A 16109-nucleotide genomic window follows, 5' to 3' on the forward strand; every position below is an offset into this window, starting at 1 on the left:
CATACTAATTGTATGCCATTTAACAAACTTTAAATAGCTTTCAAAAAATATAAAAACTGCTTTTAGCTGTTAAATAATGTATTTCGCTAATTTTTAATTGCACTCTTCATTTTATTGAAACATTTAATTATCTTTATTTACCAAATTTTTTCACAGAGCACTTACATTTGTGTTGAAATATCTTCTATATTGATTTCTCTATTTTCCTCACTTATATTATGTGCAAAAATTATCTGTACAAATAAATTCAATTATTTGCTATTACTTTTTTAATTACATTTATTGTTTAATATTACGAAATTATTTTTACTGTACATTAAGAATTCTATTCATTATTTTTATTAATTATACTTATGGCTTAAAATATCCTTAACACTTAGACAACCAGGTCGCCGATAACGGGTATACCATCCTTAAAAAAATTGATTTTTTGGTCGATAACACCGTTTTCTCAGACCCGGTCACATATGAGGTAAACTGTAGAAAATTTCTCCGTTCGACAGTCAAATTTTAGCGATATGCATAAGACAATATTGTCCAATGCACATCACATAACAATACTTTAAATAATAACAGTAGTAGCAAATAATTCAATTTGTTTTCGCAAGATTTTTTGTGTTTTACTCTATAAAACTATTTATTTCTATGAATCTATTAATTAGGTTTTTTTTCAATAGTAACTAGAATTATTCACTCCAAAAAAATTATTTGTAATTTCTTGAGCATGTTTAATTATCATTTCTTATTAACACATCTTGTTTCCTAATGAAGATTATCTATTCATCATTTTAATGTAATCTTTTTTCTCCCTCAATTCCTATTCTTTATTTATTTCACTAGTCAAGTAAGGTTTCTTCTTTTTTGAGTCATTTTCTCTTATGATTCCTTTAATTTAATAAGTTTAAATATTTTTGTTTGTTCATAATATGCACTTTGAATCAATTTATATCTATATTCGAGAATATTGTATGCTTTACTCAATGACTTATTGCATTGCTTTTTCAATATATGTCTTTTCTAATCATCAATCACACAATTTCATGCTTTAAACATATTGCTTGTAAATTATAATTTTTAGGAGTTTATTTTTACGAATTAAAAAAATAGACAATATTTTTATGGTTTTTTATTTTTATTTTTCATTAAGATTTAAAGTCATAAAAACTATTTAAAATATTATGGAGTTGATTGTGAATGTAAAAAGAAGGTAATTGTCGAAATTTTGTTATTTATGATTAGATATAAAGAAAATTGCAAGGTGTTAATTTCAAACAATAGTTTTAATTGTAAACTACAGACACAAATAACATACACTATTATTGATAAAGTACACTGATTAATAGAACACAAGAGAGAAATACCCGGTATCGAAGTATTATTTCGAAAAGGCAGAGCACGCACTTACTTTGCAAAAGCGGATAAAGTGCCTTATTCTTGGCTTCTGGAAGGAGGAAGACCATGGCCGCCTTTGGATAAGGGCACCTCCAGGAATGAATGCTAATGATATTGTGAAGCCAAAAATGGATGATTTTGTAAAAATTCTTAGTAAGTTTTAATACCCAGTAGAAGCCCTGCTATCCCAGATCGGCATAAAAATATATTTCACCTTTTCAATCGGTCTTCAAATCTCCAGGCAGAAAATTTAATGCATGTCAAATAACTTAAAAGTTTTTACGTTTACTTCAGCTAGTTACTGGTCAGAAAATTTGACACATGACAGGGTACAAACGTAGTGACTAATATAAAAATCCCTGGTTAAATTAAACTTCTTTAGTAACATGCCAGATTTTCTGACCAAAGTTTAAATTAATTAAAATATTTTACGGATTTTTAATAACTTATTCATTATAGTTTCTTTAACTTCACTATTAATACTAAGAAGTAATTAGCAACTTTTATGAATATTATTTTAATCTAAAATTTAAACCTTCAGGGACACATATAGTACTAACAACTTAGCCATTAATGTAAATAAAAGGTTTATATTTTTCTGAATATAAGAACGAATTTTTCAAAATTTCACTTCATTCCCTTAAAATTTTCCATTCGGTGGTTTTCAGGGTCGTTCATTAAGAATTTGAAGTCAGATTTCAAAAGTTCAAAATGGCGGATCCAATATTATTTATTTTATATATTATTATATGCAATATATTATATTATTTGATATTATCGTATATTATTATTTAGTATTAATTAATTGTCAAGATATTTTTATTTGCAATAGCATGGTGTCTAACAATTTCAAGAAAAAAAATTCCCCGACTTAACCTGACGATAAAAATTAGAAAACCTCCAAATTTTTGATAATTATAAAACAACTTTAAACTTTAAAAAATAGAAACTAATTTTATTTTTTTCTTTCTAAAGTTTTTAGCGGAACCTCTCAGATGGTGTTGAAGTCCGTGCTTCCTACAAGTTTAATTTGGAAGTTTATGTCCGTAATCAGCGACACCCCCCCTCCAGAGTGACAAGTTTTAGACGAATTCAATGACTTTTGAAAAACTCGTCAGCTTCATTGAATCCGACATTTTGAATTTTTAAAATCTGACATTAGATTAATAATCAGCGACCCAAAAAACCATTGGATATTGAGTTTCAACAAAATGCGTTCGTTAGGTTTCTCCGGTACACGAGAACTGCCATGTATTTTTTAGTTACCTATCAAGACTTTCGGGCCACAATGTCCTTTCTTATCATATTGATATTTAAGATGATGATATTTTGATTTTTTATGATATTTTAGACCTTTCCACGTTTGGAAATATTAAAATTATGGTGGTTACGTGATGTATCACTTGCACACTGTTAAACACCCAGCGTGATCTCAACGTTTGAAAAATTAAGTGTGACCTGAAGGGTTAAAGGTTTAAAAGTAAAATTGGGATTTGTGAGATTCTGTAACCACAATGACTGTACAATCATTGTACTATTTTAACTCTCTGTTTATGCTAACTTGTCCTCACTTTAGCGCTATATTCCCCACCAGGCATCTAGATTGATAACAAAAAAAGAATTTCTTATTTTGACTCCTTCTTCCCTTGCTTTTCTGACCAGTAACTTGAACTCGACTTGACATAAGTGCTTATCAGATAACGTAATTAAACTATCAGCTACTTAGCAATGATCAATAAGATGGGGTTGTCAAGTAATACTTGATCAGAATTTGAATGATACTGGATTCAAAAAGTATTACGGGACAATATTTTTTGCCTTGGTATGAAAATTCAATGTATGCTATGAGTTCTGTTTAAATACTTATTATTTAAGGGGGGAAACTCGTGTAAATGCACGTTTTTTCATGAATTTAAAAAACTGGTAAAGTTCATTGAATTAAAGTAAAACATACGCAAGCCAAGGCCCTTCACCGTCCGATCTATATCATCTGTTTTAATTATAGATTAGTAACTTAGGATCCTATTCTACAGATAGTAAACTAATTTTTAAAGCAAAAAAAAAAATTTGTTTTACACGAGTTTCTCCCCTTAAGGAAGATTTATTCCACAATTAACTTAAAATTTTTTTTCAATTCAATGCATGCAAATGACTAAAATATAATAACTGAGGGGAATAATTTGTAATTATTATTGTACATTTTATAAGTTTGAAAAAGTATTTACTGCCTAGAATTGTTAAGAAAACTGGTGTTTTGTAAATAATTGCAAGTATTTCTTTTTAACCCTTTACAAATCCTAAAAACAATTATTCTTATACATCTCTGTTACAATTGTTTTCAATTGCTGTACGTTTTAATCCGAAACACAAAAAGCACAATATATTTCCGAAAAATTTCTAAAAGCTTCTATTATATCCTCAGCGATATTCTTCACAAGTTTTTAGGAAGATAACCGTGCTGTAGGCGGACAAAACTTAAATATAGAAATTTAAGAAAGTATTGATTTCAAAAGAAAGTTTTAATTAATTTAATTGCAATTATTAAAACTGTTAGTATTACAATATTAAAATTATTTAAATTTTTACAATTGTTAATAAAATGGAGACTGTTTTCTCAATTGATAATGGCATGATTATCAATTAGCTTGATTAACTATATGGGTTCAATTGCTATAGTTATTTATTTCCGAGGTTCATTTAAAATTTAATAATATTTTGAATAGTTGTTTTTGGGATGCGCTTGCATAATATTGCATGAAAAATTTCCACATTTTTACTTGTTTTCCTTCGTCCTATACATATTCAATATCTTTTCCATCATTAATGTTCTTACTTGTTATTATGCTTTTCCCGCAAGTTTCATATACTTCATTTTTATATTACAATATGTTTATTTATGTTATATTTTGAAAACCATTGAAGTGGAATTTTTATAAATTAATTTCAATAACTTCTATTAAATGATTTTAAACGATTAAATTCTACTCCAATGACATTCAGAACCTAACATGAAAAAATTATTAACTTTAAATTTGAATCAGTGAAAAATTATTGATAAAAGTAAATCCACTTAACAATTCAGTAAATATTCCACAGGTTGTCAGTGAAATTTCAATGAAAATGAGTAATATCTCTTTTTATCCATTCATTTAGTAAATAAAATTCTTAACTATTAGTGAATTTTCTTGATTATTCAATTAATATTTCTCTTGATAATAATATTTGATAAAGATAAAAGAAATCGTCCACTGATAGTACTCTGTGAATTACTAGTCATATGTCAGTGTAATTGTTCGTTTGTTTTAATATTTCACTGAATCAAATTTAGAGTATTTGTAGTCTTTAATTACTATTTTTTTCAACTGCAGATATTGCAAAAGAAATAGAAAAAAATCCAGATTTTCTTTTGGATGAAAGTGCGAATGATTTAACATCTGAATCCATTAGGGATTTTTTCATTCAAATAACGAAAACCAAACGCGAATCTGCTAAGAAAGTACAGTATGTATAAAGAAAGAGTAATTAATTATTATCATTAGTTGAAATTTGCCTAAGAAAGTTTGTCATCAACATAATTAGTTGTGCTGAGATATCCCGGAAATATCATGTTTTCTACAATATTCCACACAAAAAAATGTTTTTAAATTCTCAAACTATTTTCATTACAAAAGTTGGATTTCTTACAATGGAGTGTTATTCTATGTGCATGAAACATCCCCTATAACTCAGATATTTAAAGATGTTTAAGATGTTTCCGCTACATCTTATCCGAAATATATAATTGTTGAAATCTTTCTATGAATGTCAATGTTCCTTCAGTGGATATTGAGTTTCCGTCCACTGTATTTTAATTTTATATTGCAAATATTCACCTCGTAAGTAAATAAAAAAGTTATCGTTTTGTAATGTTTTGTTTTGTAAAGTAATTTCTTGCATGCTGAATGAAAAGTTTCTTAATATGTAATAACACATTTGGTATTGAGACCATCACAGCATCAGATGTTATCCTTAAACCTTCTGATTGGATTATCTGACTACAGAATAGAATGGGGCGAAAAAACCTTTTGAATTTTAAACTAAAATTTTTAAACTCTTTTATCAACCATTTGTAATGTTAAGTTTATTAGGTAGTACGCAACTTTTGATTCCAGTTTGGTTGATGCATCAAAAGTAGTATAATTTCTGTATTATTATTTATTTCTCAGCTGCTTCAGTAAAATATAAAATGTCAAGTTTATAAGGTTGTACACTATAAACATAATCGTTAATGTCCAAAAAAATTATTGTCGAAACTAAAAGTAATATATTATTATTAATTATGTAAATTCTAAAGTGGCCTTTTTGACACACTTATTACGCAATTATTACGGAATTAAACTTCAAAAGACAGTTTGGAATTTTTTAAATTATGTAAAATTTCAATTTTTATACATACATAGTATACATATATTCACATATTGTATATATAATGTTTGTTTACAAATCAAAAGTTTATTTTGTAAAAATTAAATTACTTCAAAGTTTCTCGACCTAATATTTTTGTTCTTAAAAATTTTTAAATGGGGAGCATTCTTAGACAAATTTCATTCATGATAATTGAGTCAAATATTTGAAATACTTGTTAACAAATCAATAATTTAAATAATTTATTATTTTCCAGGAAAAATCTTGAAATTAATGATGAGCATTCTGTTTAAATTGCTTTTTAATTTGCTACTAATTGTTTTCTTAATTCTACCTAAAAATGTACATTTTATTAAATATGTTTCTGTTCTTGTATTTTTATAAGTAATTTATAGTTATGTATAAGGAATGCATGCAAAATGTGCTTTATATTTTTATTATTTGTTTTGGATATACGTTGTATTTAGAGAATTTCTATCTATATATGTGTTTTTGGTTTTTAATTTTTAAAGCTATTACTCACTTTGCAACAATAATATTACTTGCATCATATAACTATTTTCAATTTTTCAAATCATAACGCATAAAAATCCTTTCCTACATTATTTTTACATTGTATTTTTAAAATAAGAATATTGAGAACAATATTCTTTCAAACTCCTATAGACACCCATAAGTGACAGGAAAGATATTTATTTATTTATTTAATTACAAATTTTCTAAGGCTAGTTAGCCCTTTAAGGAACATTACAGAGTTATAAAGTATGGGGTATAATCTTGATAATATCTTGTTGTAATGTAATTATTTATTTAAAACTCTTTTTTCAATTTACTATATTTATTATATAAAATATAAAACATAGGGATACACTATGAGTTTTATTTGATGGTAATAATAAAAAGTTTAACTTGTCTTAATGGGGAAATGTAGTAGTATAGCATAAATCAAATAATCGCGAATTTACATAATTACAAAACTCTTATCCCTGCCACGCTTCTATAGAGGTGTACAAGACATTTTCAAACATTGATAAAGCGAATATGGAAAATAGTTTTAAACTGGAACGAATATTTCACGAGCTACTCGGACATGTGTCCGTATAATCTGGAAAATTATCTAAATTATTTCAAAATATGTAGTTTCACAATTTTCAGTAGCAAATTAATTTTTTCAAAAAACTTTGATAAAATAATTATTGTTTATTATTTTTTTCATTAGTATTAGTAAGTGATTGACATTTAAGAAGAATAGGAATTGAACTTGGGTTCGACGGACGCAAACAAAAAATAATAATTGACAAGTTAAACAACTTTCAGAAGAAAAATCTGCCCGCCCACACTTAGGGGGGGTTTCAGAGCACGCTTCGAGCGCAGGCTTCGAAAGCCATTCTTAAATTATATAAGATTTCAAAGGTGGAATATATCCTCCACCATATCTTTCTATCTAACGGCTTCATTATCATTCGTCCAGAAGTGGTATAAGCATTTAGAAACCACATTGTCCTCTAATATTAAGATAAAAAAATAAAAGAAAGTGGTAAAAATGTAATAATAGAATATTTTTTGGCAAATATTTCGACAGAAAAATTGTTGCTCATAAAATTTGAAACTGAAATGTCTGTGAGATAATTATCTTATGTTGCCAATTTTCGAAGATGAAAACGATTATAAATCAGATTTTGGCTACTAATATATATATATATATATATATATATATAGTGTTTTCTCAAGAAGTTAAAAGTTTTCTGCTTGGCATGGATTTGATTAGTAGTTTAAGATGAGAATGAGTACACTTTGAATGATATTTTTTTCTACCTTTGGCCATTCCAAAGAAAATGCTCTAAGTAAAGTTTATAAAAACAGAATGTATCAAGAATATTTTACATTACTAAAATGTGCGGAATTTTAAATTTTTAACTGGTAATTATAAAAATAATTATATTGAAGAAAGAATGAAGCCGCTCTAAACAAATGAAAACGATTTATAATAATTTGCAAAAAAGAAAAAGAACAGTATTTACATCAATTCATAATGCAATAGTTTAGAACTAAAAAAGTAAGACATTCTAGAAGTGTAAAATATATTTAAAACGTACTGTTTTTAGAACCTTTATATATATATAGAAGTGTTTTCTTTGGAAGTTCTCAATACGAACATTTTTTCCTGATTTTTTCAGTTTCAGAAGTAATGCACTGTTGTTGGTTTTTCTTTAGCATGGCAGAGCAATGTTAGTATGGTTGTAACTATGATGGTGAACAAAAGTAAAACATTTTCAAGACCGAAAAAATGAATCACAATATTAATTTTTAACGACTAATCGCATGACGAAGAAAAAACTAAAAGAAATTTTTTTTTGACAGTTTGAGAACATTTTGAAAAAAATCATTCTTTTCATAAACAATGTTCAAAAACAATTGTTAAAAAATTTTTTTTAAAAAAAAGTAGCTCGTCATGCAATAGCCAGTAAGATAAAGAAGATTTGTGGTAAGTTTGATTAAAATCGGTTAAAAATTGCCTGCGTTACATTCAGTTACATTGCACGGCGCGCGAAAAAACGCGTTTCGAGATACATAAAAGTAGTGTTTCAACTATAGCCTTGAAGACATTATGTATTAGAAAATAACTGTTGCACTAAAACAAAGATTTACTATCACTTGTTTATGGTGCTTGCTAATGACAATTAATAAAATCATATTGACGAGAAACCGAAAGAATAGAGGGATCTCATGCTCACAGTTAACTGCATTTGGTAGCATCTAAAATGCGAAACTTATGTTTACTATAGACATTCATACATCTAATTATAGATTAGTCATGTAGGATCATATTCTATAGATAATAAACTAATTTTTAAAGCAACAAAAAAATTGTAAAAAAATTGTTTTACACGAGTTTCCCCCCTTAAATTTAACTTGAATTGAAAAATTTTAGAAAAAAAGTGTTTGCCTTTATCAATACAGAAAAAACTGTGTTGTAAAAATTTTTTTTAAAAATAAATTTTTGCAGCTTTTGGCATTTTAACCCTTTAATGGAAAGTTGGACATATATGTCCCACTTCAAAAAATCATAACATTCTTCAATCTTAACGTATTAACTTCGCTTTCGTCTCATTTTGAAGGGCCGATCAAGAAGAACAAATACATATGCATAACGTTTTTGAAAAAACTACCCCTTTTGAAATACACCCCTTAAAAAAAGTCGAAAAATCACAAAATTTAAAAAAGCAGTATAAATTCCATGAAAATTTTTTTTTTAGTCTCAACTATTACACATGTTTAAAAATATTGTGAGAATTGTAAACAAAATAAGTAAGAAAAATTCTTCACAAGCGTAAAAAATATAAAATACTACCCCATTGAACCAAAATTTTTAAAATTGATCAGATTTGCCTGAAATTTCTTACTCAGAGGGTTTTTGGGGTCGCCGATTACGAATCCAGTGTCACTTTTTCAAAATTCATAATGGCGGATCTAATATGGCGAACGAATTTTTTAAAATTCATTCAGCGGTAGCTGTTTACATTGACGTGCGCGGACATAAAATATACTATTATATAATTTTTTTATTATTCTATTATATAGAACTTTTAGTACACGTAAAAATACAACTTTTGTCATGATGAATGAATTAAAATTCAAGACGGAAATAGAAATTTTGCTTGTTTTTCGAAAATACTGGTTTTATGACTTTTCAAAATCAGTGGGCAGTTGTGCTCAATCGTTGAAAATTGAAGAAAAAGACACATCTTTTAGAATATTCTTCATTTAAATTATGAAACGTGAAAAATAAGATAAGTTACATAAAAGAAATTAATAGATAAGATAATAAAAGATTAATTTTAGATAATTTAGATGAAATAAAATTATTTTAAAAATAATTGAATTAAACTAGGTAATTAATTGCATTTTCAATGAATACAGATGTAAAAAGTCTCATTTAATTTCATTTGCATTCATAAATAATGCGAAATAAAATAAACTAAACATAAAGAGTCAAAAAAAACTTTTAGAAACAAATTTAAACTCACTCTCAGGAATGACAGGAAAAATGCTTCCAAAAATAACGAGTACCAATTAAGAAGTTAGTTTTTAACGAAAAAAGAATATGAAAATAATTGAAATTTGTCATATTTATTCCCATATTAAAAATATTAAGGTGGAGCACGACTCCCTACGAGGCACAACTCCCCACTCTCCCCTACAGAACAGAAAAAAACCTTACCTTTTATTTGCAATTATTTATTTAAAAAAAACGCATCGATTTTAGTGAAAATAGCAAATTTGTTTCATTATAGAGAATCAAGGTCAAAATTAAAAAATTAAAAAAAACATTCACCATTGGAAAGAGCATGAAAAACCTTCAAAAAACAGACCTTTCAAATTTGTTTTATTGCATTTATAGACAGCAAAAATTCCTGAAAATTTTTTTTCATAATTTTGAAACGTACAAAATCAATCACATTTTTTTCAAAACAAATTTCAATATCTAAAAATAGTTATGAAGTAAGGGTGGGTTTCAAGGGGGTGTTTACCATTATTATTCACGTCACAGTAAAAAGAAAGTCTTATTTTAAGGCAGGATAGAGGTCTTATTTTAAGATGCAACATTTTTAAGACAACCATGCTCAATTTACGCAATGGATTTTCCATACCAATTACATTATGACTAACAGTGCTGAATTTAAGACTGATCTTAAAATACGATTTTCTGTTTACTGTGATCTATGTAGCTAAGAAATACTTTTTTATAATTCACATCTACACATACATTCACAATCTGTTTTTAATTATTTACAAAATTTTTTACAATAAAAAGGGTGGTTTTTTACATTAAGGATGTTTTTCAAGGGGTTGTTGATTATCATCTGAAATTTAAAAACAACCAGGAAATATTTGGAAATAATTATAAAGTATGTAAGAGCTGAAAAAAAATTTCATTAATCCTTTAGATGAATTATTAATATTTCGGGGTAGTATTGAACGTAGGGGTGGTTTTAAGGGGTGAAACGTGTTAAAACTTTTTTTTATTTATATTGAATACTAAAATAATTAAATCTAATATACATCCTGACTCTCAAATAACGACAAAAAACTCGGCTATTAAAGTGTCAATGCCAATTTTGAGTATATCAAACTGCAATTTGATTCGCTTAGTTTTACAAAGGTTATCGTGTCAACAACAGTTTTTCTACGGCCAGACAGACTAACAGACACCGGACACACACAATTGACGGAGAATGTTTTTTGATTCAGGGCACCTCAAAATTTGAAAATTCAGTGGAAATAGTAAAAGCCAATTTTTGAACAATTATAATACAATACTTCGCGATTGCTTACGTTTTTTAAACAATTTTTTTGAATCTCTTTTTATCAAACAATCTTAAAGAATAAAATTTTATGAAATTTAAGAAAAAAGTACATAAAATAGTAGGTTATATAATAGAAATTTAATTGCTTTTAAATTATTTTACAGTAAGCAGCATAATAGAAAGTCAAAATGGCAGATATTGAGGAAGATGCTAGTTCAGACTCTAATAGCGAGCGGGATTCTTCAGAGTATGGTTCTGATGACGAGTTTGACGGTGAAGAAGTTTTAGGGGATGATGAAGATTTATCTGAGGAAGAAGATGAAGATATGGACATCGATCGAAATGTGCAAGACGCAGATAGGCAAGATGGACAAATCAATAATGATGTTAACATGCCAGCTGGAAGACAAGTCGAAGAAATCCACGTTAGAAACAATGAACCAAGAGAAAATGCAACAGAGACATTATTTAGGGGTATTATACTATTGGTATGCGCGTCCCATTACAAAGTGCAGAACAGTTAGCAGCCATTGACCATTTTATAGTAGCATCAGCACAGGCAGTGCGACACAATGACACTTACGAACGCTTAATGGACAATTTCAGATGGCTAAAAAAATCATTTCGGTTTATTAATATACCGACAACTAAAAACGCCTTATGGAATGTACTTGGTCGAACAGGGGAAAATTTAACATACCGGTTCTTTTGCTCAAAATGCAAAGACGAAATTGGAATTGGTCGTCAAATACAAAGAAGATGTACTTGCGGTAGATGCGGTCCAGGTCAGGATAAGTCCTTTGTAGCAATTTTTATACAAGTGCTTTTGCGTCCTCAACTAATGGACTTATTAAAAATTCCAAACATCGCGGAAAAATTACGCTACAGAGATAATAGAGTTAGGTTAGATGGGAATGCAATGGAGGATATTTATGATGGACAGATGTACCAGCAACTTCAACGTAATGGAGGATTTCTTTCTAATCCTTATAACTATTCTTTGACATTATGGACCGACGGCTTAAAACTTACTCGATCATCTCGCGCTACGACATATCCAATAATTTTCCAGTTAAATGAACTTTCGCCCCATTCCCGAAAAAAACATTTGTTATTAGGTGGTCTGTGGGTTGCAAACGAACATCCTAATATGAATACTATTATGCAACCTGTAGTTAATGAAATAAGAGGTTTACATCGCAATGGAATCCCCTGGAGACCCGATGGAGAGAATGAGGTGATCAGTAGATTTATTGTAGTTATATTCACAGCAGACTCCGTGGCAAAACCTGACGTCTTAAGGATGAAACAATTCAATGGTGAAAATGGTTGCCCACATTGTCTTGCTCCTGGACAAATGGAAAATAATACATGGATATATCCTGCAGGAGAACATGAAATGCGCACAGATCGATCAATAAGACTTGACGGATTGGCTGCTCACAGAGAACGAATAATAGTCCGAGGAGTTAAAGGCGTTTCATCTTTAGCAACCTTACCGCAATTTAACCTCGTTAATGGTGTCGTTGTTGATCCTGCTCACAATCCGTTTTTAGGAGTAGCAAAGAGATTAGTTGAAAGATTTTTAACTGATGCCGAAGAAAATTGGTACATTGGACGACCACAACAAATCACAGTTATCGACAGAAGGTTATTGAGCATAAAACCACCTACAAGAAATTCTAGACAGCCTCGCAGTATACAACTCTATAAAATGTGGAAAATATCAGAATGGCGTAATTGGCTTCTTTATTACGCGCTTCCATGTCTTGATGGAATTTTGCCTCCGCTTTATTTTAATCATTTAGTACTACTATGTGAAGCGGTCTACATTTTGAATAACTGCTCTATACAACAAGCACAATTAGGCAGAGCAGATGATTGCATCAAACAGTTTGTGCAGGGATACGAAAGACTGTATGGACTTATCAACATGCTGTTTAATGTGCATCTTTTATATCACCTCGTTCATTCCGTACGCAACTGGGGTCCTTTGTGGGTGTACTCAGCTCTTCCATTTGAGTCTTTGAATAGAAGAATTTTACAGTTTGTGACAAGTCCGCATGCCAGAGGAAGTCAAATAGTTACTAGATTCTTTTTAAAAAAATTTATTGTAGTTGCAGCAGCACAAATACCAATTACTGCTGAAGCAAGACAAGAAGCTTATCGTCTTCTTAAAATTAGCAATTATCAAATAGAAGGCATGCCGGAAGGACATTATTTTCATGGTCTTGGAAGACAAGAGGCTCGTTATCCGCAACCATATGAAGTAGATCTTATTACAGCAGCAGGCAATGTAATTCATCCAGGAAGATATATTCGATTATATAGGAGAGCAATCATTAATGGAACAGAATACAGAGTTCGAGACAATGTCAGAAGGAAATTTTGCAATCATATTGCATTCTGTCAGGGCTCAAGATTTTTTGTAATTGAAAGATTTCTATCATACAGATACGGTGGGCAGTTAATAGCTGGATTTATTGGGACATTTTTGCATAGCATAGAACGTGCATTCAGAACTCCTCATATGCAACGCGTTACTGACATTCAAGTAAGGCATTTTATCTCTTACAACGCAATTATAAGTCCAGGTTTCATAATTCCCAGTGACGAAGGAATTGCAGCTGTTTCACTATGTAATGTGTGGGAAACTGATTAATAACTTAGGTAAATATCTAAAATTTTTATATTTATTTCACACATTTTCATTATTTTATCATTTTTAAGTTAATTTAATCTTAATTTTTCTCCATCATAAAAAAATTATAAAATTATTTGCGCAAACATTTATTGCATTCATCATACAGTTTGTTCAATGTATATAATAATATAAAAATTCAATAGTTGGTAATGAAATTACCCAACAACAAATGTAAATTTAATTTTTATATTTGTTAATGTGAATTACTAATGTGTATTCCTAAAAATATATTTATAGATGCAGTACAAGAAGATTTCATAATAACTGGATATATTTAAATTGATGACATAATAAATGACTGAATAACATAATAACGTTATATAATCCAATTAGACAAAAATAAGCAAAAATAAATGTCCCATTTTATGCTACTTGATGGACTTTCATTGCAGATTGGATGAATGTGAAGGAAAAATTGGACTACGATGGACAATAAAGAAAGGAACTTAGATTTTTAAAATAAAAAATGAATAATTCATTGTTAATAAAATAATTTATTTTCAAAGATTTTTGTTGTTGCTTTTATTAACACTAGAACTACAAAAGATCCTGCATATCTACAACTATTCATAGGTTTCTTCAAGTATATTTTGAATCCAATGTCGGAAATACTCTAGCATTTTAATTTTTCACTAAAAAATACGTTTAAATGATAAAAAACGGCCTTTTTTATGTTAACTTTACAGCAATATAGAAAACTATTACGACAAATTGCAAACTTCCAGTAGGCTTTAAAATAATAAAAAATCCTTCAACAATAAATTATGTATATCGAAAAAAAAAGTTTAACTGAGATTTTGACAAAATCTATTTTTTGATAAGCGCGTTCATTGTTTATACTTTGTAATAACTGTTCGTAATGATTATTTTTTAATTTTGGAATAATAATTGTTTTTAACAATATTAATAACCATTGAACAAAATTTCTTGTCAGTATTTCTAGGTATGACATTTCAAATCTCAGGTTCTGATAATGATAAAAATCTGAAATTTGGTATACTAATTAAACTCAACAAAAAAGTAAGTCAGAAAATTGTAGTCCTCTAGCTAAGCATTAACGGAAGATATAGTAGCACAAACATACGAGATGTGACAATTTGTACCATCGGTATAGTTCAAGTGTTGGAACCTAAATAAAAAGAACGAGAATCTGAAGATTTAAATAATTTAGAAAATTTATATATTACTGTAACTCTCAAAATCAATTTATATTCGTGACGCGTTATGATTGTCATTTTTTAAATGAAAATGCACAAAGAAAATTGAGTCTCAATAAAACAGTTAATTTTTTAGTGATTATTAAATCCCAAATATTAAAAAAATGTCTTATTGTTAAACAATTAAAAACCTCTAGAAAATAACTATCTAAGCAATAATTGAAAAACTTGACAGGAGCTATGAAAAAATAAATTTTCATAAAATTGGTTATATCTACAAGAAAATTGAATAAAATTAGTAGTAGCTATTAAGTTTTATAATAAATATCACTCCATATATACTGTCATTATCGTAGTTATTGTTATTGACACGCAAAATAATATAATCACCTTTCAATTTTATCGGCTTGCACAGAATTCAATTTTTTCTTTAATTGTTAAAATAATTTATTCTTCTCCTTATTCGACCTTTTTCTAAAACACATTGATTTTATCCGTTTTGGCAAAATAAATTTATCTTTCTTGTTTTGATGAACTCTGTATTATATGCATTGTATTTCATAAAAGTCGTTGCGGCATATTTTTAAAAAATGAAATTTTCAGAAATAAATCTGAATGAAGTTTAAATTTTTATTACTTGTTATGAAGTTAGAATTTAAAAAAGACAAGATGCAGAAAACTATCTCTTTTTTGGCAATTAGAAATTATATAAGAGAAATATATACTAAATCTTTAAATGTAAAACGAATTATTAGTTGAGGTTTCGGATCAATTAAACATACGGACATAAAATTTTTAAACTTTGCTTTCACTTTTAGAATAGTTTGAAGAATATTGTGTTAAAATTTCGTGAAAAAATATTCATATTTGTCGAAGTAATCGCGAGTTGAACACAAAAAAGCATTAAAAATTTCGATTCTTAAAAATGACGTTTTTTGTAAATAAATAAAAACGGTAAATTATACAAAAAAATTTATTTTGGAAAAAAGATGCGCAATAAAATTCTCTACAAAAAAGAATAATTAAAAATTTAATTTTGAATAGTTTCAAAATTTTATCTCCAGGGGCCAAATTATTTCACGATAATTCGCGCGTGTGCCCTTTTAAGATCCGGAGCCTCAGTTGTTGCTTAGAAGTAATGAA

The 16109-nt window shown here is 28.2% G+C and overlaps 1 protein-coding gene across 1 annotated transcript; it reads left to right on the forward strand.

Annotated features, from left to right (window-relative positions):
- The first annotated feature begins 1361 nt into the window (after positions 1 to 1361).
- Positions 1362 to 11790, forward strand: LOC127284279 (acidic leucine-rich nuclear phosphoprotein 32 family member B-like). The gene is made up of 2 exons (XM_051309652.1): positions 1362 to 1545; positions 11270 to 11790. Exon 2 carries the CDS (start codon positions 11294 to 11296, stop codon positions 11627 to 11629), a length of 336 nt encoding a protein of 111 aa, XP_051165609.1. The 5' UTR covers positions 1362 to 1545; positions 11270 to 11293; the 3' UTR covers positions 11630 to 11790.
- The last annotated feature ends 4319 nt before the right edge of the window (positions 11791 to 16109 follow it).

Source organism: Leptopilina boulardi, unplaced genomic scaffold (genome assembly GCF_019393585.1).
Source record: "Leptopilina boulardi isolate dan_hultmark-lab unplaced genomic scaffold, ZJU_Lbou_2.1 LbouV2_322, whole genome shotgun sequence".
Classification (NCBI taxonomy): domain Eukaryota; kingdom Metazoa; phylum Arthropoda; class Insecta; order Hymenoptera; family Figitidae; genus Leptopilina; species Leptopilina boulardi.

Excerpts from the sequence above, each read along its gene's own strand:
- LOC127284279 (XM_051309652.1), top strand. The coding sequence starts at position 11,294 with ATGGCAGATATTGAGGAAGATGCTAGTTCAGACTCTAATAGCGAGCGG.